This window comes from Bison bison, unplaced genomic scaffold (assembly GCF_000754665.1).
Source record: "Bison bison bison isolate TAMUID 2011002044 unplaced genomic scaffold, Bison_UMD1.0 scf7180017856539, whole genome shotgun sequence".
Classification (NCBI taxonomy): domain Eukaryota; kingdom Metazoa; phylum Chordata; class Mammalia; order Artiodactyla; family Bovidae; genus Bison; species Bison bison.
Window position 1 is genome coordinate 53,319 of NW_011487112.1, and position 19,055 is coordinate 72,373.

Consider the following 19,055-nt stretch of genomic DNA (forward strand, 5'->3'; position numbering starts at 1 on the left):
CGGTTAGGGGGGGGAGGGGAGATGGGTGGGGAGCCTGGCGCCTGACCCACTCGCCTGTGCTCACCCAGCTCAGGGGTCTTGGACTTGGAGTGGGAGCACACAGGGAGACTGCGTGACCCCGCCGGGCCGCCCTGGGCCTGGGCTCCCTCGTGGAAATGGGAGAGCCAGCGAGAGGGGACTCGGCACCCCATGGACTCCCACACAGCGTCTCCTGGTCCCGCCCCTAATGTGCAGCCAAACCAGAGCGGAGCCTCACATGGGCCCACTGAGGAACCGAAGCCCACTCCAGGGCTCCCAGGGGGTGCTGCCGTGCCCCCCGCCACCCAGGGGTCTAACAGGCTTCGCTGGCTTGAGCCTTCCACGTTAAAGCCACAGGTTTTCTACTCTCAGTGTGCGGCTGAGTCGTTAGGTTTTGGGTCATCTCTGCTGAAGGCTTTCTTTTTTCCAGGGTGGCCCACAGCACTCCCATGAGGTGGTCCTCAGCCGCACAGAGCCTTGTCAGCAGCATGAGGACCCCCGTGAGCACGAGGCGCCTATCGGCCCTGCCCACACCTGCCGGCCGCCGGCTCTCCAGCCTCCCTCTGGCAACCCCCACGACTGTGCCCAGGCTCCTGGCTTCTCCCCTGCCTACATCTGCTAAGCGACTCTCTTCTGAGCCCCCGAAAAAGTCCACAGTGAGGTGAGAGTTAAAGGCTGCAGTCTCTTCATCGCCAATTTGTAAAACCTCAAGTGACCATGTGCTGGGGGGGTCTGCTCTGCAGCAGATGCCGCTTCCGCTCCCGCCATGGTCCACCCGGGTCACAGGCAGACAAGAGCGCCGTGTGGCTTGTCCTGATGGATGCCCTCTTCTCTTTACAGAACTGCGCCTGCCATGGAGGGCGACGGCCAGCCTGCATCCAGGCGCCTCGACTTGTCCCCCAACGGCAGCTGCTCACCTCCGTCTGCTGTGCCACAGGCACTGGACTTCTCTCCAGAAAAGAGTGATTTTACTTTTTCACAAAGTGTCACTGCAGAAGTCACCCTGGATGAAGCACAGCCCCCTGAAGCCACAGCCCCCAGTGAGGTGAGGGGCACAGGCAGGGCTGACGTCTGCGCTCCTGGGTCCTACTGGAAACTGAGGACGTCACCTGCAGCCCGGAGCCTGTGGTGTCAGCCAGGCCACGGCTGGGAGGCGGGAGGCTGTGGGACCTCCTCCCCTGGAGGAGACAGAAGCTGCATCTCCTTGTGTCTGACATCGGGGCAGCTGGTGTTCACGGGAGGGGTGGGAAGCCAGGACGGGGGTTCACAGGGGAGGGGCTTCCCATGTTGACCACTGGCAGGAGGGGAGTCCTCGGTGCTCACACACCACAGCCCGGCCCAGCAGGGCCATCCCAGCCTCCTTCCTTAGGCCTCCAGACCAGCAGCCCCCAGGGCCTAGGCAGAACCCACCGCTTTCCCAAGATGGCTGACAGAAGACGCTGGGATGGCCCTTCATTCTAGTTTGTCATCCAGGCTCTCCTCGTGGATCTCAAACTGGATCAACTCAGCCTCACCATGGAGGCTGTGGCCACAGCCCTAGACGACCGCCCGCTCATTGACTTCTGCAGAAGCCCCGAGGCAGTCGTGGCCTTGCGGTCTGGAAGTGGGCCTCTAGTTGACCTCCTGACAAACACCCCAGAGGCAAACAGGAAGGCCGTGGCCAAGCCCTCTGACGAGGTGGGACAGGTGAGCTGTAGCAGGGCCTGCTGGCTCTGGCCTCAAGTGGTCTCTGCTGGGTTTGATGCTCAGGCACATCACGATGACCCTGGAGAGTGGCCACTGGGGCTTCCGAGGGCCACATGGCTCGGTTCGCCTCACCCTCAGCAGTGTGAGTGCCAAGGAGGCATCTCGCCGGAGCCCTTCTGTGCCCATGGCCCCCAGCGTTTAACAGGGAGCAGAAACGCCAGAGGAACTCAGAGCTCCTCTGGGTGTGCTGCTGCCTCCCTCCAGCGGCTTCAGCGTGGCGCTCAAGGTGCCTTTCCTCTGGGCCCGAGCCAAGTTCACCCAGTACTTTGGCCAAACCGTGGGGAACCGGCCGCAGGCAGCCCTGGCTTCAGAGAGCCAGTCCTTCGGGGTCTTTGGGGCGGGAAGGGGGTCGCAGACGCTCCATTCACCTGTGCGGCCTTTCTCCTGCAGCTCATAGACTTGGCTTCCCCTCTGATCCTGCTGAGCCCCGAGGCTGACAAGGAAAACATGGAGTCTCCGCTCCTCAAGTTCTGAGTGGAGTGAAACAGTCCTTTGCACTTCACTCAGTTACAAGAACAGTCCTCAAGTGGTATTCAACTGTCAGAGATAAATTTTAGAAGAGTTTGTGTTGGAAAAGCTGTAAAACGAAACAAAAAGCTAAGTAAAGTTACCGTGCCTGGAGCGGGCGATGAGGTTGGGGGCGGTATCTGGCCACCTGAGGTCACTGCAGGCCAATGGCCCCCGTCCTCCCGGCCCCGCTTGCGTGCTGGGTGCAGAGTGAAGAATGGGTACGCTCCGGATGAGTCTGGATTTTTTGCATGTAAAATAGCAAGTGACCCATCTTTTAAGTTAACATTGTATGAAAAGTTAAATATTCTAGTTTAAGTTAAATGGTAAAGTAAATGAAAATGGATTAAACCACCTCTTGATGTTTAAGATTATCCTAATTTTCAAAGACAGATGGCTGTATTTATTAGTGATCAGTATGCACAATATGTATTATTCGAAATGTTAATTCTTTCTACCAAAGTGATTTTCAAAATTTAGCATGAAGAAAAATTGGTTAAGTGCAGACCCCAGGCCCCAGCCCCCAGGTCCGGGGCAGCCTAGTCATCTGCACTTTGAGTGGGCAGCCAGGGGGTCCTGATGTGATGGTCCACAGACCACACCTGAGGGGAGGGGAGCATGGGGGAGGAGGGGATCGTGTGAATGCGGGGGTGATGGGTGGTGTGCAGGGGACAGACCCCCGGGGTGCTGGAGCAGGAGCGCTCCTTGTGGAGGGGGCAGGGCCCCTGGGAGGCGCACTCGGGGCCTGCAGCTGTTCTGACTTGATCTTGGTTGACAATGAGCGGACCGGAAAGCCGCTAGCGTGTACGGATAATTTCTCAGTCTCTGCGGTGGCTACACAGCAAACAGGAGGAACACTGCTAAGTGGACCCGCTCTGGGGCTCGCATCCAGGGCTCCCCGCATGGAGCCAGGCGGCCTCTGACCCCAGAGGGGTGTCCTGCACTTCCAGGTCATCGTTTGGAAGGGCGACCCCAGTGGATCAAGAGTGAAAAGTGCGCCCTGGGCGGCGCTGCCACACCTGCATGTCTAGCGCCGCAGGTAAAGGAGGGGCTGCTCAGAAGGCGGGGTTCCTGCCTGGGGGCAACCGTCCAGGTGACCAACGGCTGCCCGGGAGGGTGGCCCTCCCGTGCTCTGACCTAAAACAGCCTTCGCCCTGGGAGCTCCCCCGGGCCAGTGGAGCCAAGCCCGTGGGAGTCACGGCGGTCTGCTCCTCCGCCCTTGTCTCCATCCCGGTGGCCAGTGTGGTGTTAATCCACCACTAAGGTCCTCGGATGTCTGGTCTGGCTCCTCATTTCACAGGGGAAAGCCAAAATCTGGGGTCGGATCCATTCACTGAATATTTATGGGGACTCTCCTGTGGGCAGTGGTCATGGGGGTGCAAAGCTCGCACATGGCTGTCTTCTGGGGGCGTGGCGGTGGGTGGAAGAGAGGGGCTCCGGCCGTCCGGCCTACAGCGCAGGGGTGAGCTGGGCCTTGGCCCCCGCCTGCTCCCCCAGGCTCTCCTTGGAGCAGCCACACTCTCCTGTGGGCCACGGTGCCATGTCCAGTCTACAGGTGTCCCGGGGCAGGACAGAGTAACCGGATCTAAAGTCTTCAGACAGTTGGGAGGAGGCCCCAGAGTACACAGTGGGTAAAGCAGTGCCTGCCAGCCGCGTGTGTCGCTGCCTTCCCTTCCTGTCCGGGTTTCCATCCAGCTGGTCCCACAAAGCACTTTTCCTCTCTGGCTCGCAGGTCCCCAGCCCACCCCTGGGAGGGAGACCGAGAGGAGGGGAGGGGCCGTCCTTTCCTCGGGACCTGGGGGTGAACAGCCTCAGCTGCCGCCAGAGGGCCACCCTCCCAGCTTGAGAGGCCTAGCTTCACGTGATGGTCACGTTCCATTAATTCTCAGGAGTACACGCTTTCACGTTTCACAGCTGACATTCACACAGCTCACACTGCTGTTGTCGGGGCACCTGGGATGTCGTTGTCGTTTACACGGCTGGTCCATCGTGCACCTGTGTTAGGCAGTGATCAAAGATTTGGAGCTGCCAAGTAGCAAATGGTTGTTTAGTCTCAGTCGTGTCTGACTGCGATCCCAAATAGCTAATACCGCCCATTTAACCAAGAAGGAGCAGAAAACACGGTTGCCGAGGTGTCCTGTTTCAGCCACTGTGGGGGTGGGTGGCAGCTCTCCTGACCCCAAGGCCACGTGCTGGGCATGGTACTGGACTCTGCCTCAGGCGGGCGGGGTCCCCCAGACAGAGCCCAGAGTCCAGTGACATCAGCTGGGCCACCCCACAGCCTCCGCTAAACATGCTCACCCTGAAATCTTCTGAAGGCCAGGTGTCATCAACTCTCCCGGGAAATGCAAGATGCCATGGCCCCCTCGGGTGTTTTCGGACACCTTATTCTGAAACGTCCTTTTCCTGTTTCCCTGCAGGGCCCGTGCACTTCGCTCCAACCGCAGAGTTTACGCCTCCTGCTCTTGCACTCTCGGTTGGCGTTTCCTGCTTCTCATCTCAGAAATGGGGACATGGGGCCTCCCGCATTTCACTCTAGACTCTCTTTTTTCTTCCTTATTTGGGATCCTAGTTCCCCAATCTGGGATCAAACCCGAGTTCCCTGCAGTGGAAGCGTGGAGACTTACCCACGGGACTGCCAGGGAATTCCTTCACTCTGAACTCAAAACTACTCCTGTTCTCAAGAAAATGACTTGCCTTAAGAATTATTCGCATTTAGACGTTAATGTCCACTGTTAACCTTTTAAGAAACTAACGTGATTTTAATGCCAAGCTTTGGTGTGTATATTTGCCTGATTTAAAAAACCATCGGCAGGACTTCCCTGGTGGCCCAGTGGTTAAGACAGGCTGCGTGGGTTCCATCCCTGCTTGGGGAACTAAGATCCCACATGCCATGTGGCCAAAAGTAAATAAACAAAAATAAAAACCATCTGCATCTCTAGTGCATTTCCTCCCCTGCTTATTTCAAACCGTGGTTCAAGTCCTACCTGAAATCAATTTTGTGAACCGCCCCAGCAGTTATCTGAAAATGCAAGTCTCTCAGTCATGCCCACCTCTTTGCGACCCCATGGACTTTACAGTCTATGGAATTCTCCAGGCCAGAATACTGGAGTGGGTAGCCTTTCCCTTCTCCAGGGGATCTTCCCAATCCAGGGATCGAACCCAGGCCTCCGACATTGCAGGCGGATTCTTTACCAGCTGAGCCACAAGGGAAACCCTAACTTTTCCACAGTTTTAAACAGGAAAAATAAGATTTCCCTGGTGGTCAAGTGGTTGAGAATTGACCTGCTAGTTCGTGTAAGGGACACAAGTTTAATCCCTGTTCTGGGAAGATTCCACATGCAACTAAGCCCTGGTCCCCTAGTGGCTGTTCTAGACTCTAGGGAAAGCCACTGCAGTGGCAAGCCTGGGCACCACAGTTAGAGAAAGCCCGTGCGCAGCAATGAAGACCCTGCGCAGCCATAAATAAGTAAATAAAAACTTGAATTTGGAAAAAAAAAAAAACCTCCTGGTGACTCTGACCCACTATTTCAATGACTGAGACTACTTCTCTGTTCCCCTTCAAAAACTCATAACCGAGCAGAATCTCCAGAGGTGGTTGATGGGACGGACAGCCCACCACCTCCCCCAGATTGCTGGCATTGGACTAAAGGCAGTTTGCCTCTCTGCCATTTGTGAGCACTGATTTTGGAAGCAGACAGCAGCAGGACCAGTGCTGATGACGAGATGCCTGACCTAGCAGCCCCCACCAGGCTCTCAGTGCCTGTCTGCACTGTGGCCACGAGCATCTCCCCTGGGACTGAACCGGGGTCGGCAGGCACCCTGCCCCTGCTGGGTCTGGCCCCACGCTCATCCCCAGGCCCAGCGCCCTTCACTCAGGGCCGGGCCCTCCGCCTGCTCACCCTCCCCTCCCGGTCAGCTAAGGGAAGGCCCGCGCCCACTTCCAGAAGCACCCAGCTGGACACCACAGCCCCGGGGCGACCTCACACCCTTCTATCGTTTAGCAGCCTGTTCACTGGGCGCCTGCCTGTCACTGTTGACTAAAAAAAGATGCACAACTTGAGAGTTGCAAGTTAAGTTTTATCTGGGGCAAGATGAGGACTGCAGCCCGGGAGGCAGCATCTCATACAGCTCTGAGAGACTGCTCCAAAGCGGCAGTAGGGGAGAGTCAGGATATAAGGTCTGGGGAAGGGGGAGTTCAATGCTGTGAAGCACTCAGTTTACACAAGGCTTTTTGTTAGTCCTGAGGGTCTGATGTCACCTTGAAGGGATTTAGTGCTTCTCTAGATACGAGGAGATGCAAGGATGGAGATTATAAAACCTGTTCCTAAAAACATCCAACTATCCAAAGACCTGTCCTACCAGATTCCCTGGAGCACAGAGCACCTCAGTCCACCCTGAACGCCCTCAGGTGTTGTTGAAGGTCAAGAGCTATTTTAGCAGAATGGGGTTCAATATCCGTGGAGGCAGATGGCAAATGCCTTTGTCGTTCAGACCTTGGGAATGCTCTTGGTAAGTGCCAATTTGTAGTTGGCATCACACACACACCTGTGTGTTCTGGGAACACACTCGCACGCGCGCGCGTAGGAAGCGCTGACTGTGTCCGGCAGCTGCGGGCAGAGAGGTAAGCCAGAGCCAGGAGCGCAGGGGGCGTGGTCACAGGCCTGCCAGGGAGCAGCGGGCAGGGAGGAACGCAGGGCGCTGAGCACCTGCTTCCGCCCGGGCCTCTTCTGCGCTCTCGCCTCAAGGGAAGGGCGGGACTTCCGGCTAGAAGCGGAAGCGACGGCGGCGGTGAGGGGAATCGGCAGCTGTCGATGCAGGTGGCTCGGCATGTCGTGTGCGCCGTCTCCGGCGGCGTGGACAGCGCAGTGGCAGCGCTGCTGCTGAGGCGGAGAGGTGAGAAGGCCGAGTGACCCGGCCGCCCCCGAGCGGCCCCTTCTCGGAGAGCCCCGCTTGGTGGCGCGCGCCCCGGCCCTCCCTCTGCGCCTGGGGGTCGGAGAGCGCGCGGCCGCCTGTCGGGGAGCGGTCAGGCCCCCAGTTGCCGCCGGGGTCGAGCAGGGGAGAGTGGGTCTCCGACTCCGGGCGGTCGCGTTTCTCCCTGGCCCCGAGGCCTTGCTCCCGCGGCGGCGGCGGCGACGGCGACGTCCACACTCAGCCTAGGCTTGAGGAGCGCCGCAGCCTCCGTGGAGGTCCTTCCCTCCACGACACACGACGTGGCCGACCAGTCCCGACGGGCGGTGTGCTTATCAGGTCACGGCTGTGCTTTCCACTCGGTGGATGACAGACTCTTGGCGCAGGAGCGCTTCCGTTTTCTCAGGCGTCTATCGGGCGCCCCCGGTCGGGAGCCGGGCTTCACTGCCCGTCTAATTCTCCGTCCGTGTGACCCGCTCCCTTGGGAGCCCTCCTGTACCTAGTGGCACTTGTAGACGCTCTGTTGTTGAGGCGCCTTTCGTTCTTAGGCTCTTGGAATGCAGAGGGAACCCAAGGTTCCTGACCTGGGACAAGTGAGTCAAGCTCTCCCTGTTTGTAGAATGGAGGGACCGCCTACCTCCCAGGGTTGCTGGAGGTAGTATTAATAAGTAACAGGACACACAAAGCCTTTACCCCAGTGCCCAGCACACGTTAGGCACTCAGCAGTAGAGCCTATTAGTGCGTATTAATAACCAAACTGTCACAAAAGGTGTAACAAAAAGTGTCAAAGTAGAGGCAGGCTGTGAGCATATATAATTGCGATAGGGCAGGGAATCAAAGCATCACAGAGATGGTGGTGTTTGCGCTGAGACTACTGGCAAAGCCAAGTTCATGTGTCCAGTGGTACAGTGAGGCTAGACAAACTGAAGGTTTGAGTTTGGAGCAGAGCAAGGTTTATTCATGGAGGAGGTCACAACCTGGAAGATGAGAGACCTAAGATCCTCTCATCCGTGGTATGAGGACTTGCAGGAGGAGTTCCCTGAGCAAAGGCTGGGGCTTAGGAGGTGAGGAGGAAGCGTTTCCGGTGGAGTCGGCAGCAGGTGCGAAGCTCAGGCACGAAAGTGCTGGCTGGGTCTGGGGGTGCCGGTGCCAGCCGGCAAAGTCGATCAGGTCCCGAGAACGTGCACGGCGGGGCTAAGAAAGAAACTAAAGCAAGAGACTACAACAAAGATGGGGTCGAGAGGTTCAGACACGTCTCCACGAAGGGACGCAGTCTGACACCAACTTTATTCAGCATCTTATATTTATACAGAAAAGCGTGAGAAAGACAAGACAGTTGACATTTTTTCTTGGTTGGCCTATACATCTTACAAACAGTCACAAGAAATCTTGAGAGCATGGGAATGGTTCCCTGTTATTATTTCTTACACCAGATAACATTTCTCTGTGCGTGAGAAGTTTGCACAGAACTCCAGGTGCCTGCAGTAAATAAGCGCCTAATCTCTGGGGTGGCGGGACAGAGAGCTATGTTTGCAAGCAAACCCTCAAGGACTGAGGCAGCTCCCAGAGCTGTGTCCTTCGGACAAAGGACCTCTCACGGGCAGCTCCCCGCATGGGGGGAGAGAGGAGGGGAGGCCGGCTGAGCGCGCTTGTGGAGTGTGTTCTGTTCGGGGCTTCACACTGTGTCGTGGGAGACAGCGCAGAGCCCTTGAAGAGTTCTGACTAGGCAGCGACACGTCGAGGGTGATGTGGCAGACATCCCTGGGGAGGCTAGTTGGGTTATCTTACTCCTTCAGGAGGCTAGCGCTCCTTCCCAGACATCCCTGGGGAGACTAGTTGGGTTATCTTACTCCTTCAGGAGGCTAGCGCTCCTTCCCAGAATCCAGGCTGAGCAGCGTCACAGACCAGCTACCTTGGGTTTTGCTCCTCCGGTGGGAAGCCGAGGGGCACAGCAGAGAAGCAGCTCGGCCCTGTCCCCTCGACATGGAGGCCTTTCCCAATCTCGTCGGAGGTGCCTCCCAAAAAGCTGAGAGCCTGCAGAGCGCTGTGGTCTCCTGGAGCGCCAGGGCCTCAGCCACGTGAGTGGTCACGTCGCCAGGAGGAGGATGATCAGGCACATGAGCCACGGAAGAGGGGATTTTTAAAGCTCTGGGTGTGGAGTTGTGTGTTTGTTTTGCTTAAGCTCCTGTTGTGTGCTGGGCACTGCTGGGCTCTGGGGACACATGGGTGTGGAGACGGCGTTGGCAGGTGGCAGAGCGCCTCACTTTGGTAGCTGCAGGGGCGCGGACAGGAACAGCTGGAGCCCAGTGTAGGGTGCACTGTTAGGGAAGCACGGTCAGGGGATTTGGGAAGAAGAGAAGGGAGGACCTGCTGGGACGGGGCTAGTGGCCTGGCTCACATGGCGTTTTGGAGTTTGGCCAAGCTTTGTCACCGAGTCTCTGCTCTTTGGAATGCCGTGTCAAAGCTTTTACAGTCCAGTGCCCTTTCATCACATTCGGCCGACCCAAAAGAAACGCTTCTCATACATGGTAGACACCTGTGCAGTTACAAAGTTGGTCTCCCCCATGTTTGGTTTGGTACTTTGTCTGCAACAGAAAAGGGGAAAAACAGGTCCCAAAGTACATAGATGTGTGTGCCTGTGTGTGTGTTAGTCGCTCGGTCATGTCCCACTCTTTGCGACCCCAAGGACTGTATCCCGCCAGGCTCCTCTGACCATGGGATTCTCCAGGCAAGAATACTGGAGTGGGTTGCCATTCTCTTCTCCAGGAGATCTTCCCGGCCCAGAGGTTGAACCTGGGTCTCTTGCATTATAGGCAGATTCTTTACCGTCTGAGCCACCAGGGAAGCCCTATGATAAAGCAACCAAAAGTTTTAATGTCTTTGTTGGGGATTTTCTCCCCGGGACTTGGAAGCAACGGACCTGAAAGAAGGACACTTGGACCGTCTCTTGCAAGGACGGACAAGTTTATTTCTGCAGTCAAGCTTTTTTATAGAAGCAGGAACAAAGAGCTTAAAGTATGCGGCCAGCAGAGCGCATACGGAGTTAACACATAATCAGTAGAAATGTTTCAAGGACAGCGCGCTCTAAATAGACTCATGGGCTTCTCCCACAACCCGCTCTCACAAGTAACATCCCTGTTTATTATTAACTCTTGGCGCCGAGCATAACCAAAGGCAGGAGATGTCTTTCTGTCCGTAGTGCAAAGCCGCGTACTTCTGGCCCTTCGCCATTTTCCCAAGGACTTTCTCCTTTTATGGCTATTTTGCACTACGCTTCCCAACAGTCTTTGTGTCTGATGTCTTAGAATCTAATTCTTAGTGGGTAATTGGAAATAATTTTTGAATCGAGTTTACTTTTCTGATAACTGAATGGCGGTTTTTATTTGTTTTGAAAAATTGTGTAGAATTTCTGCTTTTCTTTCATTCAGTCACATTGCTAAGTCTCTCTATTTGCTGACACAGTGTGGGACGTGAAGATGGAGAGATGCCATCTCGTCCACACCTCCAGGGTGTTCACACCCCCGGGTTGCACACTGTCAGTTCAGCCCCACAGGGTGTTGTGATGATGGAGGCCTTTACCAAGTGCAGCAGAGCGTCAGGAGTGTTTACATCAAGATGTGGTCGGAGCGCTGCAGACCTCGTGGCGGCGGGAGGGGCAGCCAGGCCCAGCGCCCAGGGGCGCAGGAGAGCTCGGAAGGAGGGGCAGCCAGGCCCAGCGCCCAGGGGCGCAGGAGAGCTCGGAAGGAGGGACAGCCAGGCCCAGTGCCCAGGGGCGCAGGAGAGCTCGGAAGGAGGGACAGCCAGGCCCAGTGCCCAGGGGCGCAGGAGAGCTCGGAAGGCACTGCCTTTCCACACCTGGTCGACGCCACATCCCCTCTTGACTTTGCCCCTCCACTCCTACCCCCAGGTTACCAGGTGACCGGGGTGTTTATGAAGAACTGGGACTCCCTGGACGAGCACGGTGTCTGCACCGCTGACAGAGACTGCGAGGACGCCTACAGAGTGTGCCGGATCCTGGACATCCCCTTCCGCCAGGTGTCCTACGCGAAGGAGTACTGGAACGACGTGTTCAGGTCAGGGCTCCCTGCCGTGGCGCAGGCCCTCTCCACGGCAGGCCTGCTGGGGTCAGCCAGTGCTTTCTCTTTTCAGGCCACGGTGCCAGAGACCGTGTGTGGGAGGCCTCGGCCGCCCCTGGAGAGTCTGGGTTGGAAGCCAGGCCTGCATCCTGAGCACCCCAGCCCTTGTTCCTATTACTGTGCCACCTGCCAGAAGCCTCTTTAACGTCTCTTGAGCCTTGAGATGTTCTGCTGCTAAATTAGCATGAGAGAGCGAGGGCTCAGGTCTGCTCTGGGAGGCCGGCTGTGGCTGGTCCCTGAGGATGGAGCCCCTGGGCCATCAGTGTTGGGCTGAGGAAGCAGCTGGGGTGCTGGTTAAACAGACATCCGAGCCTGGGCGGGGCCCTGCAACCTGCACCTCAGCAGGCGCTCCAGTTGGTTCTCGGATGGGGTCCTGTGGCTCTTACTTTGGGAAATGGCACAATGGGCCTCGGTGCCTGGTGAGTGCAGATTCAGATGGAAAGCGCAGCTGGCTTTAAACAAACGTTTGATGAAAATACTGAAAATGATTCTGTACTGAAGCTACTATCTTGCAGAAAGTTACAGTTTTAATAAAACATGGAGAATCTCTAAGCAAGTCATGTACCTGATTTATTTTTCTGTAGGATGTTTGACACTTAGAAATAAAAAGGCTTTTCTTTTCATTGCAGTGATTTTTTAAATGAATATGAAAAAGGAAGAACTCCTAATCCTGACATAGTCTGCAACAAGCATATCAAATTCCGTTGTTTTTTTAATTATGCTGTGGATAACCTTGGTAAGTGATTTGAATTATCTTCATTTGTCTTTTTAAAAATCATGAGATTTCCAGGAGCTGAGGTTGGTTTCAGCATGTATCTGCTGGATCTGAGGATGTAAAGCTTAAATTTGAAGAGCTCACCCAGCATTGGACAAGTATTTTTCCTCCAACTCCGGAGTGAGAATCACAGCTGAGCCAGGCAGAACTGATGCTTTTGAACTGTGGTGTTGGAGAAGACTCTTGAGAGTCCCTTGGACTTCAAGGAGATCCAACCAGTCCATCAGGAATAAGTCCTGAATATTCATTGGAAGGACTGATGCTGAAGCTGAAGTTCCAGTCCTTTGGCCACCTGATGCGAAGAGCTGACTCATTGAAAAAGACCCTATTGCTGGGAAAGACTGAAGGCAGGAGGAGAAGGGGACGACAGAGGATGAGATGGCTGGATGGCATCACTGACTCAATGGACATGAGTTTGAGCAAGCCCTGGGAGATGGTGAAGGCCAGGGACGCCTGGCGTGCTGCAGTCCAGGGGTTGCAGAGTCGGACACGACTGAGCAGCTGAACGACAGCTGATTGATGGGCTTCCCTGGTGGCGCAGTGGTGAAGAATCTGCTGCCAAGAAAGGAGACGTGGGTTCGATCCCTGGGTCAGGAAGAATCCCCGGAGAAGGAAATGGCAACGCTCTCCAGTATTCTTGCCTGGAGAATCCCATGGACAGAGGCGCCTGGCAGGCTACAGTCGGGGGGGTCACAAAGAGTTGGACACAACTTAGCGACTAAACAGTTCTTTGGTTAAGTGCTGGGTCAGTTTTGCTGCAGCTTCCAGGAAACAGTCTCACAATCCTGAATGTCTATGAAGTTTTCACACAATGCAAGGCCTGTGGATTAGTATATGCCTCGGTAGGTTCTTTGACTTTTTTGCATAGTATGGAAAGAAGAAATTGATTTTACTGGATGGTCCTTCACTGTGATAAAAGTACTATGCGTTTATTAAAGAAAGTTTAAAACTTACAAGCATAAGAAGAGGAGGAAAAGTGTCATCTGCAATTTCCTCCCAGAATAAAAAAGAAAGGCTTTCTGTTGCTTGTCTTCCGGTTTTCCTGTACATCGAGAAGAGTGGGATCCTGTACTTTCTCTGCTGGATAACATCATAAGTGTTTCCCCGGTGCCTTTAAACATTGTGTGTGTGTGGTGCTGTTACCGTGCAGTGGTGCTTTATTCGTAGTCTCCTGGTATTAAACAGTTTGGTTGTTTTCAGTGTTTTCTTAGTATAAGAAGCGCTGAAATGAGCTTTCTGTATTTAAACCTTTGTGTACGTGTTTGATGTTTTCCTTAAGCTAGAATGAATAAATAGATGGTAACTTTTTTTGGACGTGTGGCTTGTGGGTTCTTAGGTCCCCTGTCAGGCATCGAGCCTAGGCACTGGCAGTGAGAGAACTGAGTCCTAAGCACTGAGCTCCCCGGGACTTCCTGACATTAACTTCTGAAAGGCTCTTAGAGATGCAGCAAAACCTCGTAGCTAACATTTTATCAGTTCAGAGACTTCAAAGACCACCTGTCTAATGGAATCCCAGGAGTGTGTCTCTTCCCTGGGATCTGGGCATTGGGGAGCGGGGCGGATCCCCTGTGCAGACCACCTGGTGTGAGACCTGGCATCTCTGCCCCACGGAGCACCCTGGGCTCAGACTGACCGAGGCCAGCAAGTGCACGCCTGAACTCTGACCCTCATGCTGTAAAAACCTCCCAGGCGCAGATGCGGTGGCGACAGGTCACTACGCAAGAACGTCCCTGGAAGATGAAGAGGTGTTCCAGCAGAAACACATCAAGAGGCCGGAAGGGCTCTTCAGAAACCGGTTTGAAGTTAGGAACGGTGAGTACACGTGTCAGGCCAGGGCCGAACTATTTGGGAGCGAAGCAGTGGCCGCGGGCTGTCAGCGTGCTCTGCCCGACTTCTCCCTGTGTTTTCCAGGCGAGCTCATTGGCTTTGGTTTCCTCCTCAAAGAAGGACAGTGAGTTGCCTCAAGGGTCACTCCCCCCGGGGCCTCTGACTGGCTCAGGCGGGCACCCGGGCAGGGCTGCTGGGAAACTTAACCCAGTTCTGGGGGAAGCAGGCGACAGTGTCGGAGTGTCACAGACCCCATTCTCAGCCTTGCGTTGTCGAGATTGAGGGGTGATGTACTTCAGTGTGAAATGAGGCTGGCCCCTGACATTCATGGCACAGGTCTGGCAGCTTGCTTCGGAAGATGACATGTATAAATTTTCAGTGTCAAAGGGCACGAGGTGTCACCAGCCTAGAAAGTGCCAAGCAGTCGGCTGGAAGGCTGTTGGCTTGTCCTGGTGCACGTTTATGTAGAAGAGAGGAATTTACATCCCTATGCAGTGAAGGACGGCGTGGAGCCCAGAGCCACGGCTCTGCAGACGGTTTCCTTGGCTGCAGGACCGTAGGGAACCTGCGTTTCTCCAGGTCTGGCCTGCCTCCTGTCCACCGCCTCCCTCTCTGACCCCAGAGGTGTCCCCTCCCTGCACCCATCTTAGCAGGGCCAGCAGGCGGGTCTCCGGGTCCTCTTCTCCGAGGAGGTAACTGAAGCTTGGCTGCATCGCTGGCAGGGGGCCTTGGGTCGGGGGCTGGACACAGCCCGGTCCACCCAGCTCCACAGTCTCTGCTCCTCCCCGGTCCTCCGTGTTGTCCAGCCCAGTTACAGGCCGCAGCTCAGCTGCCCTGTGATCTCTCCTCCTCTCCACCTTGCGGCAGCCGAGGCCACAGATCAACAAACTGACCGGACCCAGACCAGGCCGGTCTGGTCTGTTGGGAAGGCCTCCTGCTGCCGCCAGCACAGCACTGTGTCCGCTGGGGGACGCCGGTGCGCAGGGAGACATGACCGCTTCCCTCCCCAGTGCGACCTGTACACTCCTGGGGAACCCCTCAGCAGGAAAGCAGCCCCCCGCCCCGCACACTGGGAGGGCCTGACTGTGGCCGCCCAGCCCTGCCGCCCGGGCACTCCACAGCAGAATCAGGCCCCAGGACCCAGCGGTCGTGGCTCTTGGGGCGGGAGTAGATGAAGGATTTGTTTCTGTGTCGCGTAGCGTGCCTGCTGAGCTCCTGGAAGAGGCGCCGCCGCGCAGAGCTGGCGGGCCTTTCTGACCAGACCTGGTGGCGCGGTGCCTGCTCTGGCCTGTGTCGCTGTTGGAACAGGGCCGCAGTGTCTGTTCTCTGCGTGTTTTCAAGACACTACAGGTTTTTTATTTTGTTCTGACTCAGTTGCCCTGGGGGCTGGACTAAGCCTCCTGGCCTTAGTCACTGGGGAGAGGGCACGGGGTCAGCGCACCCACCCTGAGCTCCTGTGCCCTTCCTATCCCAGGGGCAGCCTGTGTCCTCACCCGTCAGGGGCAGGTGGCACGCTGGCCAACCCGGAGCAGGGAAGGTGCTGAAGGGGGCTCTGGGTGCCAGCAAACCCTCCCATAGTGGGGGTCCCTCTTCCTGGTCAAGGGTTACCTGCTTGCTTTTTTTAAAATCATAAATTTTTTGTTTGTTTGCTTAAATTTAGTTTTGAAACAAAAAATAGCATTTGGCAAATGAGTCTTCCTACCTGATGACTGGTTGACTGGATTCTCTTTTTCACTTTTCACTTGATTTTGTTGTTTTATACATAAAAACTGATGGAATGGAACCCATGTGATTGGGCTCAGTTTCCAGCTCTGCCCTCGTCTCCCTGCACCCCTGTGGGCAGTCACTTTAATTATCTAGGCCTCGGTTTCCTCACCTGAAGATGGGGATAAATCTGTCATAGGGCTAACATGAGGGTCAAATTTGAGGTCACAGAAGGAAAACATAACCAACCACACAGAGAGCACTCTACACGTGTGACGGGGCGGGCCACGTGCTGTACCTGGGCTCTTTGTACCTTTGCATGGATGTGAGCCCGGCGTGTGACTTGCTGAGGCTTCGCTTAGCCCTAGTCATGACACATGGAGAGAGGCCGTGACACTGGCGTCATGCTCCATTTCCTCCGTTGGTCACTGAGCTGCAGAGCGGAGGACCCAGTGTTCTTGGTTGTAGAAGGCCTGTAACATGCCAGGCAGGACCCAGCAGCCCAGAGAACCCCGTCCCAAGGCCAGGGTCAGGCAGAGCTCTGCACCATTGCCATCAAGCTGGGAACAAGTCTTCACATGAAACAGACCTTTGGAGGGGCTTCAGGTGGTAGAGGCCCCCCTACCAGTGCAGGAGATGTGAGAGGTGTGGGTTTCCTGTAAGAGATCCCGTGGAGGAGGGCACGGTGACCCACTCCAGTACACTTGCCTGGAGAATCCCATGGACAGAGGACCCTGGCGGGCTGCAGTCGTGGGCTCGCAGAGTCAGACACGACTGAAGCAACTTAGCGCACACGCAGACCTTTAGAGAAACCGCAGAGGCTCGGCTGACAGGTGACAGCTTGGACTCTGAACAGCCCACTGTCACCAGGCGGGGAAGCGGGTTGAGAAGCGGGCGCTGCTGGGGAGTGTGGTCGGCATGCACTGGGGGCGGGAGGTGAGGAGAGCAGCCAGGGCGTGAACTCCTGTTGTCAGTGGGAAACAGCACAGCCCAGGCCGTCTCAGCAGGGTTTGATTTTCCCAAATGTGGCTCATTTTGTTTTCTTCTTAATATTTCATAATGTTTTTGTCATGTGATGTTTAATCTTTGAAAACATAGCCTAACACATGAACCGGAATAAATTCCCTTATCACATAAAATCTCCCTTCCGTGTATTTTTTTCAACAGTAGATGAATTAGGGGTGGGACTTTTTGTTAACCATGGCAGATCTTTTTTCTGGAAATGTACTGTTGATTATTGATCTTTGTTTCTGCCAGACCAGGGCTAATCTGTCAAAGTAAACAGGAGGACACTATTAAAAGCAATGTGTGGTTATTTTTGTTCCTGCAACATCTTTTGTTCTTTACTCTTGGCAGCGGTAAAACTCCTCCAAGCAGCTGACAGCTTTAAAGACCAGACCTTCTTTCTCAGCCAGGTTCCCCAGGAGGCACTAAGGAGAACCCTCTTCCCCCTGGGGGAGTTAACGAAAGATTTTGTAAAGAAAATAGCTGCTGAGAACAGACTTCATCATGTGCTTCAGAAGAAAGAGGTAGGATTGAGGGGCGTTGCCGCTGGCAGGGGCGAGGGCTCCGCCCTCAGGACCCCCATTCTAGGGAGACACAAGGCAGAACGAGGCGAGGACGCCGGGCGACGGCCGTTCCCACTCGCTCCTCTCACCTAGACGTGTCACCTCGGGAAGGGACCCTGACCCTGCATCTCTGACCCTCCTGCGCCCTCGCCCTGTGGCCTGGCTTGCGCTTCCTGCTCCTGCTCCGGCCCCTGTCTCTCCCCAGCCTCACAGACAGTGCCTCGGGGCTCTAGCACTGGCTTCCTTTCCGGGCGGCTGGCCTGAGGGTCTGCCGCGAATGCAGGCCCGGCAGGTCTGGGCGGTGGCACCGCTCGCAAGCGTAGCCGCCAGGTCCTTGTCTGGGACCTTAGAGAAGCCCCTCGAGGTCCGTGCATGGCTCTGACTGGTGTCTGTGGCCCTGGAGGAGGGCAGCCGGGCCCTGGCCTGGAGGGTGGGGTGGCTCAGGGCGGGTGAGCCCCAGGAGGCCCTGTGTTGTACCCCCGTCCTTGCCTGGGGTCTCCGAGTGGAGCGTGGGGCCCCCGCCCAGCCGCTCATCTCACATGTGGTCTTCTGTTCATTTCAGAGCATGGGCATCTGTTTTATTGGTAAAAGGAACTTTGAAAATTTCATCCTTGAGGTGAGTGTTCTTTGATGCGAAAGAATGGGGCCCTGTTTCTGCTCTGAACCTGGAGCTGTTGGTGATGGAGCACTGGTTTTCCAGTATTTACAGCCTCGACCTGGTCGATTTATTTCTATAGAAGACAACAAGGTTCTGGGGACACACAAAGGTGAGCGCAGTCCAGGGCTGCTTTTCATGCTGAGCGCCTTGAGGCTTGGGGCGCCTGCATGCTGGGGGTTCAGGCGGGGTGCCCCAGGCCCTGCTGAGTGGCAGGGGGCTCGGAGGGCCGCAGGAAGGGGCGGGTGTCGCTGTGACGGGGGTCTGCATCTCGAGGTGTGGCTCCTCAGGCATTGCAGCCAATAATAGACAGTGCGCCTGGCTCAGAAGGCCTCACTGCGAGTTGGGTGTTCATCCACGCAAGGGAGAATAGAAGGCTACAGGAAAGTTCCACCCTGGGGGAAGGAGTTGGGTCGACTGCAGAGTGCAAGTTCCGTGACTTAGGACGGTGTGAAGAGCTGGGACCACCCGCTTCCTGGTGGGCTGCCGCTCCTCATTCGCAGACTCTGCTGGGTTGGGCACCCCCAGTCTGTGCTGGGCTGGCGTGGGAGGACAGGTCAGGTGCCCAGGTGGGAGGGCAGACGTGGGGCTGCACCCTGGGGGCCTGATGACAGGCGAGACTCGGCCCAGCAGGGTCTGACCTGCCTGGAGGAGGAGGGCTGGGCCTCAGACGTGGACACTCAACAGGGGCTTGTTCCTTAGAGAAGTCCACCTTGGTTTGGGCTGGACGGCCTCCCCTTCCTGCTGCTGGTGGGGGGGTGGGGCTTAGATGTCATGGGCTCCCCCGAGACCTGAGGCAGGAGGAGAAGCTGGCCCTGCTGGGAACAGCTGCAGGGTGCTCCCAGCCTGTCCTGGCAGGAGATGGCCGGAGCCTCGGGGAGCCTGGTCCAGGAGGGGAGCGCTGAGCCTGGGCGCCGTGGGTCCCCTTGTCCCCGCTGGGTCTTGTGCTGCTGGTGGTGGGGTGGGGGGTACACAGAGGTAGTTGGAGAGCACTGGGCACAGAGGGACCGAGGCTGCGCTGGTGCCCCCGCCCCATGTGGTCAGTACAGGGGAGCGGGCACGCCTGTGAAACGCACAGAGGCTCGGCAGGAGGGGCTCGTGGCTTCCAGCGGGGCACTAGGTCCTCCTTCTAAAGGAGTGGGCCCTGCTCACTGCAGGCTGGGTGGCCCCGTGGCTGGAACTGCTCCTTGCAGGGTGGGAGGTGCAGC

The 19,055-nt window shown here is 56.3% G+C and overlaps 2 protein-coding genes across 7 annotated transcripts in view; both read left to right on the forward strand.

Moving 5' to 3' along the window:
• The window catches only part of GTSE1 (G-2 and S-phase expressed 1), a 22,087-nt gene extending 17,204 nt beyond the window's left edge, over window positions 1-4,883 (forward strand). For 2 of the 3 annotated variants that reach the window (XM_010859532.1, XM_010859540.1), the window contains exons 9-12: window positions 449-679; window positions 859-1,063; window positions 1,492-1,704; window positions 2,155-2,627. In XM_010859532.1, coding sequence (XP_010857834.1) covers window positions 449-679; window positions 859-1,063; window positions 1,492-1,704; window positions 2,155-2,238 — 733 coding nt within the window. In that variant the 3' untranslated portion in view covers window positions 2,239-2,627. Of the gene's footprint in view, window positions 1-448; window positions 680-858; window positions 1,064-1,491; window positions 1,705-2,154; window positions 3,311-4,691 lie in introns of those variants that run through there. The other variant, XR_827024.1, reaches the window with a different exon arrangement.
• Window positions 4,884-6,902: 2,019 nt separating this feature from the next.
• The window catches only part of TRMU (tRNA 5-methylaminomethyl-2-thiouridylate methyltransferase), a 15,600-nt gene continuing 3,447 nt past the window's right edge, over window positions 6,903-19,055 (forward strand). Inside the window, exons 1-7 of one of the 4 annotated variants that reach the window (XM_010859552.1) lie at window positions 7,009-7,167; window positions 11,090-11,255; window positions 11,948-12,054; window positions 13,783-13,905; window positions 16,981-17,153; window positions 17,755-17,808; window positions 17,893-17,959. In XM_010859552.1, coding sequence (XP_010857854.1) covers window positions 7,086-7,167; window positions 11,090-11,255; window positions 11,948-12,054; window positions 13,783-13,905; window positions 16,981-17,153; window positions 17,755-17,808; window positions 17,893-17,959 — 772 coding nt within the window. In that variant the 5' untranslated portion in view covers window positions 7,009-7,085. Of the gene's footprint in view, window positions 7,168-11,089; window positions 11,256-11,947; window positions 12,055-13,782; window positions 13,906-16,980; window positions 17,154-17,754; window positions 17,809-17,892; window positions 17,960-19,055 lie in introns of all 4 variants that reach the window. The other 3 variants (XM_010859567.1, XM_010859560.1, XM_010859574.1) reach the window with 3 other exon arrangements.